At 35.4% G+C, this 24,228-nt stretch overlaps 1 protein-coding gene across 2 annotated transcripts in view; it reads left to right on the top strand.

The window, feature by feature from the left end:
- USO1 (USO1 vesicle transport factor) overlaps positions 1 to 24,228 on the top strand; it is a 115,241-nt gene that overhangs the window by 48,776 nt on the left and 42,237 nt on the right. The window contains exons 5-14 of one of the 2 annotated variants that reach the window (XM_023737635.1): positions 1,128 to 1,228; positions 1,626 to 1,728; positions 1,882 to 1,937; positions 5,935 to 6,055; positions 8,890 to 9,068; positions 12,928 to 13,068; positions 16,549 to 16,637; positions 17,048 to 17,202; positions 18,260 to 18,471; positions 20,068 to 20,088. In XM_023737635.1, coding sequence (XP_023593403.1) covers positions 1,128 to 1,228; positions 1,626 to 1,728; positions 1,882 to 1,937; positions 5,935 to 6,055; positions 8,890 to 9,068; positions 12,928 to 13,068; positions 16,549 to 16,637; positions 17,048 to 17,202; positions 18,260 to 18,471; positions 20,068 to 20,088 — 1,178 coding nt within the window. The remainder of the gene's footprint in view (positions 1 to 1,127; positions 1,229 to 1,625; positions 1,729 to 1,881; positions 1,938 to 5,934; positions 6,056 to 8,889; positions 9,069 to 12,927; positions 13,069 to 16,548; positions 16,638 to 17,047; positions 17,203 to 18,259; positions 18,472 to 20,067; positions 20,089 to 24,228) is intronic. The other variant, XM_023737636.1, reaches the window with a different exon arrangement.

Below are 24,228 nucleotides of genomic sequence, written 5' to 3'. Positions count from 1 at the left end.
GGTCATTGGTGGTAGCCGGGCACCATCTAGTTCTTCTGGTCTCAGGCTGATGGAGTCTCTGGTTTATGTGGCCCTTTCTGTCTCTTGGGCTAATATTGCCTTCATATCTTTGGTCGTCTTCATTCTCCTTTGCTCTAGGTGGGTTGGGACCAATTGATGCATCTTAGATGGCCGCTCGCTAGCTTCTAAGACCCCAGACGCCACTTACCAAAGTGGGATGCAGAACATTTTCTTAATAAACTTTGTTATACCAGTTGACCTAGATGTCCCCTGAAGCCATGGTCCCCAGACCCTTGCCCCTGCTACACTGTCCCTCAGAGTGTTTGATGGTGTTCAGGAAACTTCTTAGCTTTTGGTTTAGGCCAGTTGAGCAGACCTCCCCTGTATTGTGTGTTGTCCTTCCCTTCACCTAAAAGAATTCTTGCCTACTGTCTAGTTAGTGAATTCCCCTCTCCCTTCCTCCCCACCCTCGCAACCATCAAAGAATCTTTTCTTCTGTGTTTAAACAAATATAAAATATTTTAAAGACTAAATAAGAAATGTAAAATTCTGGTTTTATTACTAAATAGCTGTATACATACTATAATATTTTTTTAAAAGGTTTGATGACTGCAGATGTTTGATTTAATTTTTAAGTAAATTAATACAGTAGCACTAACAATCAATAAGGACTGTATGTTTAATAATAGTTTTGGAGGGGAAGGAGTTTTGAGGTATAATTTACATACAGTCAAATTGACTCTTTTGGGTTGTACAGTCCTGTGAGTTTGGACAGATGTATACAACGGTGTAACTTGTGCTAGAATATTTCCATCACCCCAAAGAGTTTCTTTGTGCCCCAGTTTAACCTAAAAATGTCCTTGAGAAAATGCAAAAACTTAGATATCTCTTATTTGAAGACTACATTTAAACATTTGAGGAATAAAAATTATTTAAATGACGTTGAACGTTATTTTAAGGAATTAATTGCCTTCTCTTCGTTGTGACATTGCTACCAGCTACACTGTTATAGGGTTGAATTGTTTAAATACAAGAAAATTATCATTTCTGCTTAGCTCCTTCAACAAAAACATACTTTAAAATAACATAGCACCTCTGTTGAAGTACTGTATCTTTGAATATTACAGAAGAAAATTCCACAAGACAAAGTGATGATTTGGGAAGCCAGTTTACAGAAATTTTCATTAAACAGCAAGAAAATGTCACTCTCCTGCTATCTTTATTGGAGGTAAATAGGGAATGTTGATATTTTTGTCATCTTAGTAAGAGTCTTTTTTGTTGCCTTTTTCTGGTGTTATTGAGGAAGCAACATATACATACCTTTCTAAGATAGTGAGTTTTTATTATAGCAAGAGATTTATATCCATGTTTCAAGAAGTATATAATCTGTTAAAACACTGCTTTCTAAATTATTTCTATTTTTACAAAATACTCTTTTATCCAGTCAGTAACATTTTAATCTGTTTGATCAGTTCATATTAATTTCTTATTTTCTGTTTATTGCCTTTTGTCTCTTCAGAATCACTTTTTAGGAGTTTGCTGAATTTCCGTTCTTTCATTCTTTATATGTTTTTCTTGAAAATGTGAATTACAGATGTTAAATATTTTAAATTCTTATATTGCAGGAGTTTGATTTCCATGTCCGTTGGCCTGGTGTGAAGCTTCTTACTTCTCTTTTAAAACAACTAGGGCCTCAGGTGCAGCAAATTATTTTAGTCAGCCCCATGGGTAAGTGACTTAACTTCCCTTATATCATTTGATTAGAAAAATGAGTATTTCCTAGAGAGGGGGACTGAAATGGTTTGTTAATAAATTGTTTATAATTTGAATTAGTATTTGCATTTTTGGCTTGCCGATATTTTTCACGTTTTTTTTTCCTAGGTGTTTCAAGATTGATGGACTTATTAGCAGATTCCCGGGAAGTTATACGTAATGATGTAAGTTAAATTTGAAAAAGGAGTCCAGTAATATGCAACTTTTTTTTCCTCTTGGCAAATGAAATCTTTGTAGATTCTTATTCAAAAGTATAAACAGATTTTGAAAGTTGGGGTTAGTGGTCAGTCTTTTAGACTTTTTAAAGTTATATGCATGGCCACATTATTTCTTTTTTTCTTGCCTATCCAATGTTTTGGGTTAAGCAAACCATTTTGCTATTCAAATTTATTTCTTCCACAGGTTTAGGATTTCTTGCACCCTCTTCTGAAAGGTTGTATTGACCCTAAACTCTTACCTTTAGAATCCCCCTTTCTTTCTGAAGAGTAGAGAAAAGGTCCCCACACATTGAATTATGTAAACTTAACAAAGCATAACATTTGGGATCCTCATACTTAGTTGACTGAATATATTTCAGCGGATTTTTCCTTGATAATTTCTATTTAACTATAGAGCATGTTTTGGTCTAGAGTTATTTTCCATTTTGATTTATTATAATATTTGCATATAAGTTTGAATATTTTGCATTGATGCCACGTTATTTTGTTGCTTGAACATTTTTCTTTATTGTTACCTTACAGCTTGATCAAAACTCTGTAATACTTTGGACAACAATTGGAAAAATCATTTTAAAATTAAATGTTACAGCTATGAGATCATATCAAGCTAAGTCAGTTTCCATATTTATAGGGAGAAGCACAAGACCCACAGAGACTAAGTAACTTGTTCTTCATTAGCCACACAGATACAAGTTTCCTTTTTTTTTTTTAATGGACATCAATTCATTTTTATAGATAGTGGAATTATATAGTAATGTAACTTACAAAGGCTTTTTTATTCTTTAATATTTAAATTTTATTTTTTAAAAAACTGTCTTATTTAAATGGACATCCGTTAGGAATTTTGAGCATCTTGGACTAAATGTTACTATGTATCTTGAACTTAAAGTTTCTGTTCTATTCTCTTGACCCTCAGTTTAAATAAGAGGATAGCATACAAACCATTTAATAAAGAAATTATCTTTCCCTGGATCTCTATTAGTATTATTGCGATTTGTTTTCATTTTAAAATATAAAATTACTTTTTTTTTTTTTTTTTTTTTAGCATAAGTGCGTATCTTGGTTCTTAAATTTACTTTTTCTTTTAATTCTAACCTTTTGTTCTTCATATTTTTCTCTCAATTTTTATTTGAGACAGAGAAAATGATTCTCTACTTATGTTCATTTTTACTAATTTTACAGTTAAGGATTGTTATATTTTTATATTTTCTTGTACCTTATAGAGATTCTTCATTTTTATGTGTTTAACAGCCATATTTTCTTTGGTTTAAATAAGCGTATATGTTTGAATTTATTTGTGGATAGTTACTGTCAGTTACATTCTATAATGTATCGTAATATACACAGTTGACACCAAGGATCAGCAACCAGAGGCAACTAAGCGGCACCTCTGGCAGTTATCGGTGCCAGGCACTCTGACTTCCTGAAACGGTGTATTGCTGCTTTTCCTCTTTTCGTTTTTTCTTTCTTTTAAATTTTCTTTTCTTTTTTCCCTTTCTTTTAATCAACCTTCTAATTACACTCACTGACCATTGTAGATATTGGTTAGCCTCCCTTAGAGCATATTGGTAAAGATTCTTAGCCCTAGTTTGTTCTATATTTGAAACATTGGCATAGATCTGGATTTAGAAAATTAGTTGGTCATGTATTGTAGGTGCACTGATACTTTCATACTTACCTCTGTTGCTTAGTGTTTAAATAGCAAGTTACACTAAAACAGTTGAGAAAACCCTGGAAAGAAACTACCAGCTTACTTCTAAGGGACAGACTGTACTTCCATTCTTTTATTTATTTTTTTATTATGAGAAATGTAGCACACACAAAAGTAGAAAATACCCAAACCTATCAATTATCAAGATTTTGCTTTACTTGCTTCATCTGCCTCCTCCTCCCACCTCCACCCCACTCCTGTTTATTTTTGGCTGGAGTATTTAAAAGCGATCAAGCAATCTGTAATTTTACCCATTCACACTTCAGTATGCATTTCAGGGAAGAAAAAAAAATGTGTGTGTGTGCATGTGTTTTTAATATGTAACTACAACACCATTATCACAAAATTAACAAGTTAGTAATTTCTTGGTTCTCAGTTTATATAAGAGAACCATTCCATATTCAGGTTTCCCAGTTGTCTCAAAAATGTCTTTTTACAGTTGGAGTCTTCGAATCAGGATCCAGAAGAGATCATTTTGTCACATTTGGCTATTCTGTCTGTTAACGCTAAAGGCTTGATTAGTTTCAGGTTCAACTTTTTGCTAGAATATTTCCTAGGTGATATGGTATACTTAATTTTGCAATGCATCAGGAGACATATAATATCTGGTTGTCTCACTTTTAGTAATCAGTGGGTTCGATTCAGGTGGTGATAGCCAGATCCCTCCATTGTGAAGCTCTCTATCAGCCTTATATCTAATGGTTTCATCCGCTAATGAGCAGTGCCAGAGGGGTTATTTTGTTAGGAGTTCCAAAGTGATGATTTCTCTAATTCTGTCATTCTTTCCATATTTATTAAACTGTAATCATCTATAAAGAAGAACTTCATCAACTAGTGCTACTTTATTACCCTAAAATACAGGTTCATACTGAAAGGCAGGGTAAATAAATAAATCCCTTTAATTACCAGTGTTCGAAGAAGTTGGTACCCACTTACTTTCAATGACCAACAAGTATGCTTTTATTCTTAATAGGATCTTAGTGGATGTGTTTGATTAGAGCAGGAACTTTTTTTAATAGTCATTTAGGAGAATAAGGGAGAGAAACAGTTACTGAGAACTTAACATATGGAAGGTTCTGTAGAAGGCATTTTCATATATTTTATCTCTTTTACTCCTCATAAAATCCCTATGAAATAGATAATATGAACCTTGTTTTACACATGAGTATATTGAGATTCAGGATTTATGTAATTTGCCCAAAGTCATACAGCTAGTAACTAGGGCAACTAGTTTTTAAACCCACTTTATCTTACTCAGGCCCCCAGTTTTCTTTCCATTGTACTCCTCCCTTTGATAGCAGTTAAACTCAAGTTGGCAGGATTAAGTGGGAAAATTTGACATCTAAAAATAACTACTTTTACCTTTCTCTCTTATCTAGGTGTTAAGACTTGACAGTCAGGAAAATTAGTGGAGCAAGCCCAATAAGGCCAGGGGCTTTTTTGGTTTTTTTCCTTATATGAATACATATCTGCCCAGTACTAACAGCCAACAACTAATTTGACTCTGAGATTTTTGCTGTTCTATGTGTTTTTTATAAGATATTTGCTTTCTTTTGGCTACCATGATACTGCTGAGTCCTTAAGGGCTCTTAAAGTACTTCTTCTTTGATAGTGAAATAAGGAAAAATTGGAAGTGGTGAGTTTTTCTTGAATTATAAAGAGATTGCAGAATATATAAACCCCAGTTTAACAGGAGGTGAGAAAACTAAAAATCAGCAACAAGGTCATGCTGAACTGCTGTGAACATGAGGCATGAATTCTCATCTTTCTTTTTTCTATTGACTTCAAATTAAGTTTTGGGAATTAGGGGTCAAGAATAACAACTTCCTCTGCCTGACTATGATGGTATTAATTTATGTTATTGAATTCATAGCTTGTCCATTATTACTGTTGTGAAGCATGTACAGTGAGTGATATGCTTCAGGCCACAATGAAAGCTATCTAGTGATTGATGAATATGAAAAAAATATTATATATTTATATTGCACAGTGGAAAAGGAACTGAATTAGGAATTGTTAAGACATGGATTCTAGTCTAGGCTCTGTCCCTTCAAGATCTTTAATCTTAGGGAGGTAATTGCTTAACTTTTCTATCCTTGTTTTGTCTTTAAGATGAAGGAGCTGGATTTCTGAAATACCTGCCAGTTCTAAAATGATAGGATTTTTTTAAGTAATTTTAAAATGTCTTATAAAGATTGTAGTACACTAAACATTATCTTTCTTCTCCACAAGGGTGTCTTATTACTTCAGGCACTAACAAGAAGCAATGGAGCAATCCAGAAAATTGTTGCTTTTGAAAATGCTTTTGAGAGACTACTAGACATTATTACAGAAGAGGGGAACAGTGATGGAGGTACAGTATGAAGAGATTGGTTTAAAGAGACTTATTTTGTACTCACTGAACTCTAAACTTCTAGAGAATGCAATTAGAGGGAAAAATGAGGACTCAAACTTTATACTCTTTCATTCATTTGCTGTAGTGTGTTGAAGTGTGTATTTTTTTACTTACCCTGCTTGATATTTGTTGGGCTTCTGGAGTCTAGGTTGGTGTCTGAGGTTGGTGTGTTTCATCAGTTCTGGGAAATACCAGCTGTATCTCCTCAAATACTGCTTCTGCCGCATTTCTCTCTTCTCTGACTTTGTCAGTTTTCTGTCATCTGATTTGACTCTCACTCTGTCATCTTAGTTTTCGTCTTTCTGGGCTGCATTCTGGATGGTTTCTTCTTACCTGTTTTCCATTTCACCAATTCTTTTTTTTTTTTTTTTTTCTTTTTCTGTTGTGCTTAGGTGAAGGTTTGCAGAGCAAATTAGTTTCTCATTAAACAATTATTACACATATTGTTTTGTGACAGTGGTTGCCAGCCCTGTGATGTGTCATCACTCTTTCCTTCTCGACCTTGGGTTCCCCATTTCCATTCATCCAGCTTTCCTGTCCCCTCCTGCTGTCTCGTCCTTGCCCCTGGGCTGGTGTACCCATTTAGTCTTGTATACGTAGTTGAGCTGCATGTTTTATTGTTTGTTTTATGGGCCTGTCTAATCTTTGACTAAAGGGTAATCTCTTCACTTATTCTTAATCTGCTATTAAACCTATCAATTGAGTTCTTAATTTTCCTTTTCTAAAAGTTCTATTTAGTTCTTTGGCAAACCCGTTATGCAGTTGTTTATAATTTCTTGTTTCCTGCAGATATTTTCAACTTATCTTTTATTTCCTTGAACAGAAGTAGCTTAATATTTCATAGTGTCTCTCTGATAATTCCACTATCTTAAGTCTTCGTAGGTCTGATACTTTTACTGTACTGGTTCTTGCCCGTGTTGCCATGTTTTCTGTGTTCTGGTTCTCTTTAACTGTTTGTTGGTCATTGTGATTAACAAAACTATTTATAGGAATTTGAAGCCTAAGATGAAGATAATTTCTTTCAGAGAAAACACGTATTTGTTTCTGCCAAGCCCTTGGAGTGCATTTTGTCTTGGACCACCTTACTCCAAATCAAGGCTTGAGATTTCCTTGACCACTCAGGCAATGCAAATCCAGGCTGTAAGACCTGTGAGGGCTGGTTAACTTTTGGTTAATTATTACTCCAAGATATAGCCCTTTGAGGTTCCAGCTTATTGTGTGGAGAGTTCTCTATTAGATTCCCCACCTGGTGTAAGCCCTTGGCTTTGATTTATTTTCCCCCTGCCCCATGAGACTGTCAAAATGAAAGTTTTAGATTTTCCAAGATCAAGAAATGAACTCCTGGTCAAAAGTTACTTTTATACTTGTTCTTCTCTCTGGATATCCATTTTCTCTTCAGTTTTAGTCTGCTAACCTGTCAGCTCTTCATTGCTTTTAAGACTTTTTTTTTAATTCAGTGTTTTTAGTAGTTTTTAATCAGAGAGTTATGCCAAAAACCTAGCACTATGGTAGGAGGAGAAAATGAGTTCTGTTTGTACACATTGAACTGGGACTAGCAAATAGAGTATTACAGTGGAAAATTGGATATATTAATTTAGAGAGGAGGTCCAAGCTGAAAGTAAGGATTTGGGAATCTTTATACATGATAGATGAAAGAAAATTTAGATGAGTTACTTAGAATGAGTGAAGAATGAAAAGGGAAGGAGGCTAGGACAGAACCTAATGTATACCAATAGTTAAGGGGTATTAGAGGAGCAGGAATTGGTAAGAGAGACTGAAAAACAGGCAAACCAGGAGGAAAGAGCAGTGTTTTAGAAACCAAGGGAAAAAGGAAGTTTCAAGGAAGAGACATAGGAATAATAAGGCCAAGTGCTTTAGAGATTAGATGAGATATGACTGATTCATTCAACAAATATTTAATAGTTACCTACTATTTATGGAGCCCTGGTGGTACAGTGGTTAGAGGTTGGCTGGTAACCAAAAGGTCAGCAGTTCGAATCCACCAGCCACTCTGTGAGTCGGAATCAACTTGACGGCGGTGGGTTTAGTTTGTTTTTTTTTGTTGTTGTTGTTGTTGTTTTTACTATGTATAGTTCCTGATACCTTGTCTTTGTCTCTTCTGAGGATACAGAGGTGAATAGGGCATTTACAAATCTCTGTCTTCGTGGATTGTAATCTAGAGGAGAAAAAAACCAAAAAGAGAAAACAGTTCCTGTCAGGTCGACTCAGATTCGTGGCAACCCCATGTGTGTCAGAGTAGAACTGTGCTCCATGGGTTTTTCAGTGACTGATTTTTTGGAAGTAGGTCACCAGACCTCTCTTCTGAGGAGCCTCTGGGTGGACTCATATCTCTAACCTGTCAGTTAGAAGCCAAGAGTGTTAAGCATTTGCACTACCCAGGGACTCCATGGAGAAGACAGACCCTACATAATAAAAGTAACAGGGGGCTGTGAGAGCATATAGGTGGTAATCCTAACCGAGTCACTGGGTCAGAGTAGTCATTCCTGAAGAAATTATGTTTCAGCTGGAATTTGAAGAAAGAATATAGGTTACTGGGAAGTAGGCAGCTGAACATAGAAATCAGGAGATCACTGGGGAACCTGAGAAAACAACATGATTGTAGTGACCTCTGGCTGTGGAGTAGCAGTCAGAAGTCAGAATAGGCTGTCTGCCCTGGCATACAGAAGAGATAGCAAGCATGGAGATTTATCCTTTTTTAAAAAGGTTTGGGAAGTGAAGTTTCCTTCAGTTTTTATCAGCCTTAACATTTCCATTTTACATTTTTTCCCCAGGTATAGTAGTAGAAGATTGTTTGATATTGCTTCAAAACTTGTTAAAAAACAACAATTCCAATCAAAATTTTTTTAAAGAAGGCTCATATATTCAACGTATGAAACCTTGGTTTGAAGTTGGAGATGAAAATTCTGGCTGGTCTGCACAGAAAGTGACTAATTTGCATCTAATGCTACAGGTACACTGTTCTTAGACATAAATGTGATGGGAACTTTGACAGCGATCCTTTCAAAGAAAAGAAAATAGCTTGTGTTTGATAAATCCAGTATATTCAGTTGGTTTCAGGTGCACTTAAAAAACTTTGTAACGTGCAAATTTGCAGTCATACACAGATAGAGATGCCCCATCCCCATACACACACACTCATCTAGCACACAGCTTCAATTATTATTTACATCTGGCAATTTTGTTTTTCATCTTTCATTCCCCTCTCTTGCCCTGCTAGATTATTTTAAAGCACATCCAGGCGAATTGTTTCCTGATTTACATTAGCGAATAGTGGGTTAGATTGTGGATTTGAATTAATTCTGCCTTCTTCAGTTAGAAATTTAATATCATACATTTTAATACTTAAAATATTAAGCTCAACAAATAAGTTTGTTAAATAAACATTTATTGAGAGCCAGGCACTGGGTGCTAGGAAATGAATGATAATATCCCTACCCCCAAAGATAAATAGGCTGAGCTTTAAGTCTAGTACCAAAGTTAAATTGAGGAAAGGACCTGTAGTTTTATTTAAGCTTTGTGGTGAAAGCTCACTGATAAAAGTAGTAAAAGCAAGGATTATAGGGTCCTAAATAATGTCTATGTCAGATAAAATTTTGAAATTCTTTTAAGTATTTTATTTTCTCTTTTATTCCCTTTCTCCAGCCCCTTAAATTTGTATCAGCCTCCTAAAACTTTTTTTTTATTAACCCTTTAATGATTTTTGTGGATCTTTGAATGTCTTTGACATTGTGCCTGCATCTCTGAAGTTGCGGCCCTCACAAGTCAATGGTTAACCTCTCTAGTAATTAGAGTCTGAAATTGTTACATGCCCTGGGAGTTGCCTACATAGGGTTGATTGATAATTAGGGTGACCATGTGTCCCAGTTTGCCAGGACAGTATTCATTCTGTAATTACTAATAGTGTTCTCTTTCATTTCAAAATGTCCCGGTTTGGATGATAAATTATATAGTTAATCTTTTTAGAATAAACCTGAAACCTGTAACAAAAGTATTTTACAGAAGAACATGGCCACAGAGTTCTTCTTTCTACTTATACCTCCAACTACATTATTTCTATTTTCACATGTCAGTACTACACATCTCAATAATTTATTAAGTTTCTTGTGTTTTAGAAATAGTGTCACAAAGGGGTAAGCTTGATATCTTTGCTCAACACCTCTGTCTTAAAGGAAATTTCTCTATAAAAGTAATTTTCAAAATGTGGTTAGAAAGAGTAAGGGGATCTGATGATGGCATAAACATGTATTTCCCTCTAAAAAGTGAATATTTAAACTGGTAGAAACTTATTTTATAATTTGGGGTACTATGTAAGGAATTGTTTTGATGAAACTGTCACTGTTTAAAGTACTATTTTACAAAAAACATTTTTAGAATAGAGTACTGTGCATAAGGGGAAGCATTTCAAGTATTCTAGTTATGTAGTGAGTTGGTTCTTTAAGTATTATTTACTTTTAAAAAATGAAAAACTAATTGGCTCTGTCTAGTGTAGTAAAGCTTTTCTCTCCCTTATACTAGTCTTCAAAAGAACTGAGTTTAACTCATTTAAACTATTTTCTACCTCAAAGATTGAGTAGTAGATGGCTTTCATGACTTTACAGGCCATGAATTATCTTCTGCTTCTCAACCTATTCAGTCTGTGTCTGTAAAGATCAGATCACAGCCTTAGAAACCCTATGGGGCAGCTCTACTCTGTCCTGTAGGGTAACTATGAGTTGGAATCAACTTGATGGCAATGGGTTTGGTTTTTTTCGTTTCTCAACCTATTAGAGTGTTCTTTCTTTATAACTTAGGTTACTTGTATTTCAGGTTTTCTTTTATGCATCTAATGAAAATACATCACTGTTTTCTTATTTGAATACATGTATCCTGATTAGAAGCATTCATCATCACAGAATCATGGTTGAACTCTGATGTGCTGAAAATTGAAATTGATCTGTTTGGCGATTTTTCATTCAAATTGTGCAGATTCGCTTTAGGGGAAACATCTTTTTGAAAAATTTTTTAGTCACAAAACGTAAATTTTTGTATAGAATTATAGTTTTATGACTAGTTCTACCTCCTATCTCTACAGGAATCCCTCCTGTGCCATTTTTTTGGACAGATACTGCCAGTGATCCTCAGAAAGCCCATTACCTTATAAGAGAATCCTTTTTATTGTTGGATAGCTGTTATTAGATCTTCCCTCATCTTCTCATCTTCATAATAAATATTCTCTCTTCAACCAGCCTTCCTACTCTGTCTCTAAAAATTTAGTGATAATTACTTTTCTTTATTCACATCATCAATAAAGATGTTTATCTGATAGTATATATTAAAAATTATTGTTAGTTTTGTTTAATAGCATCATGATTATGTTTTTTTAAAAAAAAAGCATTTATCAGTTAGAAATGCTTATAAAAGTATTTATGGGAGAAGTGTTGTATTGCCTGGGATTTGCTTTAAATACTCAAAAAAAAAATTGAGTGATGAAAAGGGGCTAGATTAAAAAAAAAAATAGCAGAAGTCTAACTATCTAACTAGGGAAGTCCAAGGACAGGAGCCAACGGTGTAATCCTAAAGCCTCTCTCCAGTAACATCAATTTATTAATCAACCTTCTCTGAGAATGCTTGTTAAAACAGATGTGAAAATATCTAACAGTTCTATTTCTTCATTACTCACTGATTTAACTACTGTTTTTTTCCCAAATTCCCATGATTCCTGGTCACCTTTTTATTCATCAATAATAAAAATATTGCTTTTCAAACCATTTTATTTATTTATCTTACGTTTAACTCTGCCTCCCACAGAAAGTCCCCTTTCATAGTGAAGTCACTATCTATTATATGCAACAACTATAGTAATAAAATTTTTAGTCTGACCTGTTATATCATTGATTACTTTATGTATCTACTATAAAATAACATAGCACTTGTCATTAACAGTGTATTATAAATTTCCCGTTTGATTTTGATACGGAAGATTTAGCATACATAAAGTTTTAAAATGCAAGATATATGTATAAAATTATTTTGAAGATATAACTGCTCTAAACAGTTATTTGAGATTACTGTTTTCTGTTTCTGAAATTTCATGTTCAGTTTCAGACTAACCGTAGGATCAGAGACTCTTAGGGATTTAATTAGCATTGAGAGCCCTGGTGGTGCACTGCTTAAGTGCTTGGCTGCTAATCAAAAGGTCAGTGGTTCAAACCCACCTGCCACTCCACAGGAGAAAGATGTGGCAGTCTGCTTCTGTAAAGATTACAGCCTTGGAAACCCTATAGGGCAGTTCTACTCTGTCCTATAGGGTCACTATGAGTCACAATTTTTTTTTTTTTTTTTTTAAGAACCAGCGAGGCCAACTGCTTACCTAATGCATGAATCTTCTACCATATCTCCAAGTTAGTTGTAGCTCCTCTTTAAGTATTTCTAGTTTAGAGAGAACTTACCACACTTCAGACCATTCTGTTTAGGTAATTCATCTTTACTTGGTAAGAAATGTGCCACCCTGTAACATCTTTACTTGCTCATCTGTGAAATGTGTGCCATGTTACAAATACCATGGTTGTTATTTGGGAGAAAAACATGACCAAGGCAGTGTCTGCTCTCTAGGAGTTCCCAGTCACCTGAAGGAGACAGGAACTCAAGCAAGTAGCGTAATGTAATATGTACTATAACTGAAGTGTTGCCATGGGAGCACCAAGGAAAGAACATCTGGATCATGGTGGACAGGTTAGGGAATCCTTCACAAAGATTTCTTGTTCACATAGATGAAATCTGCTTCGAGCCTTTTCAGATCTTTAAAAGACTTTTTTTTTTTTCGCTTGCAGCTTGTTCGTGTACTGGTATCTCCCACCAACCCTCCTGGTGCTACCAGTACCTGCCAGAAGGCTATGTTCCAGTGTGGGTTATTGCAGCAGCTTTGCACTATCCTAATGGCTACTGGGGTTCCTGCTGATATCCTGACTGAGGTAAATTAAGGCATTCCCTAAACAACTTTTACTACTGCTCCTTGATTTATCAAGTTTAAATGTTTACTTTCCACCTCTGTAGATGAAGACTTCCTTCTTCCCCCCTGTATTCCTCCCACTTGACTTCCTCCTGTCACCCCAGGATTGTTTTAATAGAAGTCATATTTACATTAAAATTTAGGGTTTGTATTTTTACAACCAAACCAGTGCTGTTCACATCTATTTAGGTAGTTCATCTTTACTTTGATAAGAAATCTGTCTCCTTGTATCTTCATTTGATGTATCTTTTATAGATAGGTGGATAGATAGGTATCTCCTTTCCTCTTTCCTGAGTTACAATTGTATTGTGTTCTTTTTTTCACTTGACTAGTTTTCTGTGTGTCTCTGCATTGTCAGTACTATAATAATGCTTAGCCCATCATCCCTCTCCACCCAGACCTTCTTCCAGAAGCCTTCCATCTTCCTGCTCCAGTCTGGGCTGATTGTTCTCTAGTTCTGCTGCTCAGCTCTTGTCCTGGGACTTTTCCTTTATCATCCTCCTGGGATTTCCTTTTACTTCTCTTTTGACTTGGTTTCTTTGCTTTTGTGTATCCCATATCTCCTCCTCCCCTCCCCCCACCCCCGGCCCCACCTTTGGTTCATTATCTTTAACTTCCTGAAAAAGGGTAAATGGGAATAGAATTTGATTTTAGCCGCTGCATGTCTGAAAATGTCATTCCTTTGCCTTTATAGTTATTTAATGTCTGGCTAGGTATGGAATTCAAAGTGGAAAATCACTAACACTCAACTTTGAAAACATTGGCCCAGTGTTGTTGTTAAGTCTGAAGACATACTGAGTCTGGATCCTTTTTATGTAACCTGTTTTTTTGTCCATAGAAATTTTTGGGATCTTCATTTCTGGTTTTCTGAAATTTACTGATGATGTGCCATTCCATGGAATTTTTTTTTTCCTATCCAGTTGTTTTTGGCATTCGCTGGGCTTTTTAAAGCTGGAGACGTGTGTCCTCCAGTTCTGATAACATTTTTTGCTATTCCTTGAGAATTTCCTCTTTTCTGTTCTCTTTCTGAAACTCTCAGTAGATTGTTGGATTTTCTAGACCTAGTTTGTCCTTTTATTCTGTTTTCTTAGAGGGTTCAACTCCATCCTTAAGTAGAATTTTTAATTTGTTACATTTTAAATTAGGATGACTCTTTGTTCTCTGATGTTATTTTAAAACATCTTTTTCTTATTTCATAGAAATAGATTCTCTTCAGAGTAGCAGGGATGCGGGGTCTGGGGACCATGCTTTCAGGGGACATCTATGTCAATTGGCATAACAAACCTTATTAAGAAAATTTTCTGCATCCTACTTTGGTGAGTGGCGTCTGGGGTCTTAAAAGCTTGCAAGCGGCCATCTAAAATGCATCAGTTGGTCCCAACCACTTGGAGTAAAGGAGAACGAAGAACACCAAAGACGCAAGGAAAGTATCGGGCCAAGAGACAGAATGGGCCACATAAACCAGAGACTTCATCAGCCTGAGACCAGAAGAACTAGATGGTGCCCGGCTACTACCAATGAACGTCCTGACAGGGAACACAACAGAGGGTCCCTGATGGAGCAGTAGAACGATGGGATGCAGAGCTCAAATTCTAGTAAGAAGACCAGACTTAATGGTCTGACTGAGACTGGAGGTGCCCCGGAAAGCATGGTCCCTGGTCTCTCCATCGCCACAGAACTAAAACAATTTCCGAGGCCAACTCTACAGACGGATTGGACTGGACTGTGGGACATAAAGTGATACTTGTGAAGAATGTGCCTCTTAGACAAGTAGATATAAGAGACCAAAGGGGTGGCTTCTGTCCAGAGGTGAGAGGGGAAGGGAGAGAGAGTTAGGAGCTGGTTGAATGTTCATGGGGAATCGGGCGGAGAGGAGGAGTGTGCTGTCGCAGAATGGGGTGAGCGGTTGGGATCTGGTAACAATGTATGTTAAAAAAAAAAAAAAAATTCTGTATGGGAGACTAACTTGAAGTGTAAACTTCATTTAATTACATCAATTAAAAAAAAAAAAAGACTACAGCCAAGAAAACCCTATGGGGCAGTTCTTCACTGTCCACGGGTTCACTATGAGTTGAAATCAACTCAATGGCACCTAACAACAACCTTGGGTACTTTAAAGACAATATAATGATAATATGCTCCCCCACATTTACATATATAATAATTAATAGCTCTTTGGCTGGTCTTCCTAATAAAAGTAAAATAAATACAAATATATGTAGTACATATAGATCTTGAATGTTTGATTTTATATTTGAAATAAAAAAAATTTTGTGGAAAAAAAAAAAGAAATAGATTCTCTTATTTCTCTGAGAATATTATTAATTTTAGTTTTTTTGAGATCTCTTCCTTGCCTTTGCTGTTTCCTCTGGATTTCTGTTTTTCTCTTTTTTTGATTTGGTCTTTGTTTTATTCGCATCAGCAACTTTTCTTTGGGTGTCTATCATTCTTAATTATTCTTTCACATTTGAGTAAGGCACTAAAAAAATGAATGAATCACTGAGTACCGAAGGGGCTTGTAGACTGGTGGTCTTTGCAGAGCGCATATCAGGTGCAGGACACTCTCTTTATTCGAGTCTACCAAGTTATCAGTGTTGGCAGGTGTTTTCTCTAGGACCATGTAGTTTTTCCAGAAAAGACTTCTCCAGTCTCTTTCCTGCCAGTAAGTCAGAAAAAGGAACTGAGAGTTCCACACTTTCTAGACTGGATTGTCTCCCTGTTTTCAGCCCCATACCTCACCCTACTTCTTTGCTCTGCCGGTATGCCCAAGTATGGAGTTTTTGTTGTTCATTTTCTCTAGAGAACAAACCTCTCATCTTCTGTGGTCTAAGGGAGAGACCTGAAGTGAAATGGGGGTAAGGGTGGTCTATGGACAGACTTTTAACTAGTTCTTCTGTTTTTGACTTTGCTTGAGGCAACTCCCCTACAGCGACCCCCCCCCCCAACCTTCCTTATGCTTGGTGCTCTGAAATTTGAGCCTCTCATGGTTCAGTAGGACAGCATGGCTCACTTCCCATTGATGTTCCCTTCCACGGACACTTAGATTGTTATCTTTACCACTCTGATAAATAGGTTACCTCTGTCTGCTATCTGCTTTGTATCTAATAATTTGTTAAAATATCTCGTCTCCTTTTCCCTTTTTCCCTATGGGATTATATTAAAATAAGAAAATCCGTTACTATTATTTTGGCAAGTTTTGGTAGGGAGAAGAAATAAATGCATGTGGTCAAGTATTATTTTAATTGGAAGCCCACGCTTAATGTTTTAAAATTTTATCTAGAGAAAATGTTACAAGATTAATGCTGTCGTCCATTTTTTGGTGTCTGAATTTTGACATTTAAACACAAAAATTAGAAGGATATAACATTTTCTTCTTTTAAAAACATGTTTCCTTCCTTGACTTACTTTCTCTAAATGTTCTTTTTTTTTTTTTCCTTAACAGACCATTAATACTGTATCAGAAGTTATTCGAGGTTGCCATGTAAACCAAGACTACTTTGCTTCTGTAAATGCACCTTCAAACCCACCAAGGTAGGAAAAGAGAATATTGAGGTATCTTCTCAGGAAATAAAAAATTGCTTTGGGTTCTTAGTATATCTCATATATACACCTTATCCTTTTAAGAAGTTCAACTGTGTGTTTTAAACTAGAAATTATCTGACAAGATAAATATGTTGGTATTTTAAAAGAGTGTGTGGTCTTTGAAATTTAGATATATGGGTTCAGATATCACCTCTTCCCCGTCCTAGCTATGTGCCTTAAGCAAATACATGACTTCACATCTCTGAGCTGCAGGTTCTTTTTCTGTGAAATGAAGATGAAAATACTTAACTTGCTGGTGTTCTGGTTATGGTTCTTCAGTCAACCAAAATTACTAGTTATTGATTTGTTTTCTTGAGTTGTAATGTTTCGCTTTATTCTTTTGTTTTTAAATGCAACAGACCAGCAATTGTGGTACTTCTCATGTCCATGGTTAATGAAAGGCAGCCATTTGTATTGCGCTGTGCCGTTCTCTATTGTTTCCAGTGCTTCTTATATAAAAACCAAAAAGGACAAGGAGAAATTGTGTCAACACTCCTACCTTCCACCATTGATGGTAAATCATTTAGTTCTGATTGCTGTTTTAAAAAGTAAATACTTGCTTTTAAAGCTTTTAATTGAATCTTTTTCCGTATGTTTTAGCCCAAAGTATTTTGTATGCTTAGAAAAAATTCTGAGTTACAAAGCCTAAAGATGAATTTAGAGAACAAGCTTTAGGAGTCAGACCAGAGTTTACATTATAGAATTCCCACTTCTCTTGCTGTGTAACTTTGGGCAAGTTATTTAACTTGAGCCTTATCAAGTTATGTGGGGATAATGATACTTGTCTGTATGTGAGGTTGATACCTCACTAGGAATATTGTGAGGGCTAATGCAATTATGTATGTAAAGCACTTACCCCAATACCTGGCATATAATAGGCACTCAATAAATAGAAACTGCTGTTAATAGTAATTACTCCTCTAACGATATCTCTTATCATGAAACCTAATTAACTTTTTGTTCTAGTTTTCTAATATAGGTTAGAGTCATTGCCTCTTTCATGGCTGGTTGAATATTTCATTTTACCTGAGATGAATTCTTTTAATGTTTACCTTTGTTATCTTTAAACTTAACAGCAGTCTGATAAAGGTAATTGCAAAGATCAAGAGAACTCATTTTAATTACATAAATTGTGGTGGGGAGGTTGTCAAAATTTTATAACTTAATTATATTTTATCAAAATTCATTTTCAAAGTAAATGAAAGTATAAGACCCTGGATGTACTAGAATAATTTTTAACGTGACATTTCCTTGAATTTGCTTTAGAAATGTAGCTTTTAATCAAGCTAATAATTTTCTGGAATATTACCGTATCAATTTGTTGCCTAAAGTATCTTCTAATATATCTTTGTTCTACTACTTTTCCAAAATACCCTTCTCTGGTTTTTCATTTTGTTTTGGAAAGCAGACTTTTATTATTTTGAAAATGTTACTTAACACTATTAATTAACAATTTTTAAATAGTATTTCATACCATTTATGTGTATAGAAAACAATTAATTAAACATTTTTTTATTTCGTCTACTCACACAGTAGAAATCTAATAAATCATCTGCCTGCCATCTTTGTAGCAACAGGTAATTCAGTCTCAGCTGGTCAGTTACTATGTGGAGGTCTGTTTTCTACTGATTCACTTTCCAACTGGTGTGCTGCTGTGGCCCTTGCCCATGCTTTGCAAGACAATGCTACCCAGAAAGAACAGTTGCTCAGGGTTCAGCTTGCTACAAGTATCGGCAACCCTCCAGTTTCTTTACTGCAACAGTGCACCAACATCCTTTCACAGGTAAAGTATTACATGCAACTCCCTAAGGAGGAAATTGACTATAGGTTTTGGTGTCAGTGATTCAAGAATGTGGGAATATCCTTAGTAGATGCAGATGAAAGAGAGGGGACTTATGTGCTTATTAGTTGATTATAACCAGAGTCAGTTTTGTGGAGAAAAAGGAGAGATGTTTTTACCAAGTAATTGCAAGGTCTACCAAACCAAAAAACCAAACCTGTTGCCATAGAGTCGATTTCAACTTATAGCAACCCTGTATGACAGAATAGAACTGCCCCGTAGGGTTTCCAGGGAGCGTCTGGTAGATTTGAACTGCCAACATTTTTTTGGTTAGCAGCTGTATGTCTTAACCAGTGTGCCACTAGGGCTCCATAAATTCTACATCATGATAGAAACACATGTTCTAGGCAGAAGGGTATTTTTTGTTTTTTGTTTCTTGATTTTCTTTTATAATCATCTACAGTGTTCCTGCATGTCATTTTCTCTTTCTTCTCAGTAGCTGAATTCAGGTCAGTTTATGAGAGGGAATAGAGTAAGGTGGTTCATAGCTTGTACCTCCCCCCTTCTCTTCCCACAGAGCAATTGATAGTCCAGAAAACAAAGATATAATAGCAGTCCATTGCTTATGTAGTTATACTGTATACCCCTTGATATTTGTGAGAGCTCAAATCCTCAAATCCCCAAGGTATATAATCACCCAGTAGGATGTAGAAAAACATAATCAGAAATTCTTGCATTCCTTTACCCTCTTAAGGAAACAGCAAAGTTTTATTGAAGTGTGGGTGCTTGCTGTTTAGGAATGACACTTGTTATTAGATAATTTGCCCACTTGTGCCACCCTGGTTGCTAGGCAATTCAAGTTCATGCTTCAGCAAAACAATAGTCATCAACATTCAGGGCCACACAGGGAGGTAACTAAAATTGCTATTGTCCTAACCCCTCCCCATGATAACATGCTGTTATTCTTTAGTTTTTAATTTTGTCACAGTCACTGAATTAGTCCTTGTTGTGAGCTTTTATCAATATACTTCTTCAAGAAGTATTAGTGTCACGATAGGAAATTAAATGAAAGCTTTAAAATTGATTATAGTGAAGAGGGAGTTGGATATTGTTTAACATTATCTTATTTTGATTGAAAAATTGTTTTATCTTTGATTTATCGTTTATCTTTAGTGATTAAGAAAACTATCCCAAAATATTCATATCTTTACTTAAACTTAATACTTAGCATTGCTAGGTTCTCATTTTGCAGTATGTTGAAAAAAGCTTTTCTTAAACCAAACAGTAATTAACTGTCTGATGACCATCACCACAGACTTCATTTTAACATGTAATTAAAATTCAAGAGTAATGAGAAATCCTCAAGATGGCAGTGTCTTTTTCCACTCTAAGTAACCAAATGTTACTAATTAAAACTTATCCTTTCTCCCCTAAAATGTATATACTTTTTTTATAATAAAAGATTAGAATTATCTTGTCCGAAATTATTGGTTTGTGTTTGTAAAAAGAATGTGGAAAAGTATTTGAGGGATTTTTTCTAGATTTAAATTTTCCTAAAGTAGTAATATTTATGAATAATTTTTGATGTATAATTTGCAGGGTGATAAGATCGACAGACGGGTATGTATCACCTGATGAAGCTTAGGCATTTTCCTCTTTCAAGCAAGGCTTTTTCTTTGTCTTGGGTTTTGCTGATTGGTTTTTTTTAACTGCTTGTTTGAAGTCTATTCTACTTATACTTCTATGTGTCAACAAATTTATTTCTATCTTAAGTGCCTCTCCAGTTTTTCTCCATGGGATACTGTAGTGGTGTTACTAAGGACTATGGGAATAGGAATCTGAAGCTATACTTGTGTTTCCTCTGGGGATGCTTGCACTTCTGGAATTCCTTGGTTTGGGTTTTTGGGGTTGTTTTCGTGTTTTGTTTTGTTTTGCCAAACTTGCTTCTTTATTTCTCCTGAAGCCTTTTAAAAGGAAGTAAGATTTAGAGTTAAAGGTTTATCTTTAGTTAAAAAAAATCAGTATATGAAAGAATGTGATGATTTTTTGCTTAGATTATTTCAGATGTGCAATAGTAAGTATAATTTTATAATTTGAAATTTTTTAAATTAAATATTACAGATTATTCTAGGTATAACCCATATGCTGCATCTACTGTTGATGTGTATGTGGGAAGGTGATGTTATTTGTGTTTGCTTTGGGGTTTTTGTCGGGACGGGTGTTTAGTGTTTGGCAAAGAGGAGTGTGTACCTTAATATCCATGTTTGAGCATGTGTTTTAGTTGTACAGTGTGGGTAGTAATAACCAGGCTTCTCTTAGGAATTGTAGTTTTGTGTCTGAGCATGATTTAACATAGTATTAACTGCAGCTTTAGCCTGATAATTTTTTATATTAGAGAAAGTATTTTGTAAGTCCACATGTCAATCATTTAAAGGATAATTTAATGCACAGACCTTTTGTGTTCAGTCTGATGAGTTGTGATGACTGACTGTACCTCTGTAACCACCACCCAAAACAAATATAGAACATCTTCATAATCCCAGAAAATTCCATCATGCTTCCTTCCTATTAATTCACTATCCCCAGACACAACCACTAGAAAGTAAATCTGGTCATGATACTCTAGAACCTCATTTTAATTCTTGAACACTAAAAGTTGAAAATGGTAGCTTTCCATATGTTGTAATAAACATTGCAAAAATACTAAACTGGAAATGCACAAAGTAGGAATAAGAGAATTCTTATTTAGAAAATACAATAGGAACATAGTAGTTTATGTTAAAGATAAGATGCTTCAGCTTCAATTATTTTGTTTGTGATTCTTCTCCATCCTGTAAAATTTGTGGTGTATATAGTAACTAAACCCTTAGAGTGCTCTGAAACTATCATTTCAGCCTCCATTTGTTTTTCCAAATCACCTCCAATGATCCACACACTCTGGGGGACTGGGAAGAGGTGTGTACTTTTTCTTGATTTAAACATCGAAATAACTGAGTGTAGCTTTCACCAGAATGTGGGGCATGGTTTTCTTATCTTGCAAAAAATTCATCAGAATGATGGATATAGATATAGAATGTTTTGATAGCCTCTACAGCTCAATTTCTAATTTTAGGGATTGAACAGGATTCTGTTGGATTGATCTTCTACTTAACATTACTGTGTATAATGTATGTGTGTGTGTAGGTAGGTAGGTAGGTAGGTAGATAGATATAACAAATACTGTATCATTTGTGTTCTTTTAAACCTTTTCATGAGTTTATCTTTTTTACTGGCTAATAGTTTTTTCTTTTCATTTTGAAAACTTTAGAAAAATAGAAAGTAGAAAGAATATCCATCACTTTTAAAATTCTGGTCTCTTTTTTCTGTACTGTTTATTTACGTAGCAGCGATCAGACATTAGATTCCATTTTATATTCTGTATTTTTTCTTATAAGCATTTTCCATGTTATTAAACTCTAGATTAACATCACTTGATATGATTGCATATTTCGCTAAATAGATAACACCGTAGATTAGTTAACCATCTGTTTCTCTTTGGACATTGAATTATCTCCCATTTTTTTCAATTAGAAATCATAGCTTGGTGAACATTAGAAAAATGTAATCTGCAAAAAAGGTGTATTGCAGGCAGTCGTCGCTTTGCATGGTTCCAATGTGCACAAGTTTATGTTAACACAGCACAAAGCAAGGACTGCCTGTATTTCACCAAGGTACTAAAAAAAAAAATTATCCAAGCAATTATATATGTATATTTTTCCTTTTCCCAGTTCAAACTTTATTCTCCCTTCCATTTTAAATTTGGGGCCTTAACTCTGCTTTTAATATGCTGATATGTGCAATCATAGAATTGCACAGCTAGAAGGAATGATAATAATAACTAAGAACATTTGTAGAGCACTTACTAGGGAATGATAATAATAGTTAAGAACATTGACATGTGTTCTGTAACCTCTTTATATGTATGAACCCATTTAATCCACTTAGCAACCCTATGAGATAGGTATTAACTATTACCCCAATTTAATGATGAGGAAGAGAAGTTAAGAAAGTTGCCTAAGGTTTCACAGCTGTTCAGTTGTAGAACCAAGATACAAATCCAGGCATTCTGGCTTCAGAGCCTGTGCTCTTAACCTCTGTGTTTGAAATCATTTAATCCAACTGTCTGTTGTTTACTAAATTGGGAAATTGGGGGTGGGCAGCATATTGAATTTGTATAAGGTAGACCAGTAGAAGATTTGATATAACTTCCAACCAAATATTCTCTTCACTGATACTGTACTGCCCTTCCTAGAATTAAAATTTCAGTTCTATAAAAAAATATATATTTATTTTTTGAAACAGGTAATACAATAACATGGTTTAGAAATCAAAATGATATAAAAAAGTATACAATAGAAAGTTTTAGTCCTACCTCTGTCCTAGTTCCCTACATTCTATTATTCATTTCTACTAATCTTCTAGTGTTTTTTAATGCATACCCATTGTTCTGCATGTTGAATTTTTTCACTTAGTTCCGTTTTGTACTTCCACCAGCAATATAAAACCTTGCAGTGTACTGGAGTACCTATTTCCCCACAGCCTTGTCAACGGCATATTGATAGACATTTTGGATTTTTGCCAATCTACTTAGGTGAAAAATGGTTTATCAGTGAGCGTTAATTTGCATTTCTCTTACTAAAAGGTTGAATTGTTTTTTTCTTTTTGGAAAATTTTTTTGTACTTTAGATGAAGGATTACAGAACAAATACTTTCTCATTAAACAGGTAGTACACGTATTGTTTTATGACAATGGTTAACAACACCACGACATGTCAACACTGTCCCTTCTCAACCTTGGGTTCCGTATTACCAGCTTTCCCCTCCTGCCTTCTGTTCCTTATCCCTGGACTATTGTGCCCCATTTTCTTCTATGGGACTGTCTTATCTTTGGCTGAAGGGTGAATCTCGGGAGTGACTTCATTACTGAGCTAAAAGGGTGTCCGGGGGCCATACTCTCAGGGCTTCTCCAGTCTCTGTCAGGCCAGTAAGCCTGGTCTCTTTTTGTGAGTTAGAATTTTGTTATACATTTTTCTCCAGCTCTGTCTGGGACCCTCTGTTGTGATCCCGGTCAGAGCAGACAGTGGTGGTAGCTGGGCAACATCTAGTTGTACTGGACTCAGTCTGGTGGAGGCTGTGGTAGTTGTGGTCCATTAGTCCTTTGGGATAATCTTTCCCTTGTGTCTTGTTTTCTTGTTTCTTTCTTGCTCCCGAAAGGGTGTGACCAGTGGAGTTATCTTAGATGGCTGCTCACAGGCTTTTAAGACCCCAGACTCTACTCACCAAGGTAGAGTGCAGAACATTTTCTTTATAAACTGTGTTATACCAATTGAGCTAGATGTTCCCCAAGACCATGGTCCCCACAGCCCTTTGCCCAGTATTTCAGTACCTCAGGGCGTTTGGGTGTGTCTGTGGAGCTTCCATGACCTTTCCTTGTGCAAGTTGTGCTGGCTTCCCCATTATTGTGTACTGTCTTTCCCTTCACCAAAGTTACCACTTATCTATTGTCTATTTAGTATTCCCTCCCCATACCTCCCATCTCTTGTAACCAACAAAGATTGTTTCTTTTTGTGTGCAAACTTTTTCATTAGTTTTTACAGTAGAGGTCTCATACAATATTTGTTCTTTTGTGATTGACTTATTTCACTCAGCATAATGTCCTCCAGTTTCATCCATGTTATGAGATACTTCACAGATTCATCATTGCTCTTTATCTTTGCATAG

The sequence above is a fragment of the Trichechus manatus genome, unplaced genomic scaffold (assembly GCF_000243295.1).
Source record: "Trichechus manatus latirostris isolate Lorelei unplaced genomic scaffold, TriManLat1.0 scaffold00105, whole genome shotgun sequence".
In the NCBI taxonomy this organism is placed as follows: Eukaryota; Metazoa; Chordata; class Mammalia; order Sirenia; family Trichechidae; genus Trichechus; species Trichechus manatus.
Note: the sequence above shows the minus strand (reverse complement) of the source record. Positions and strands in the feature narration are given on the sequence as shown.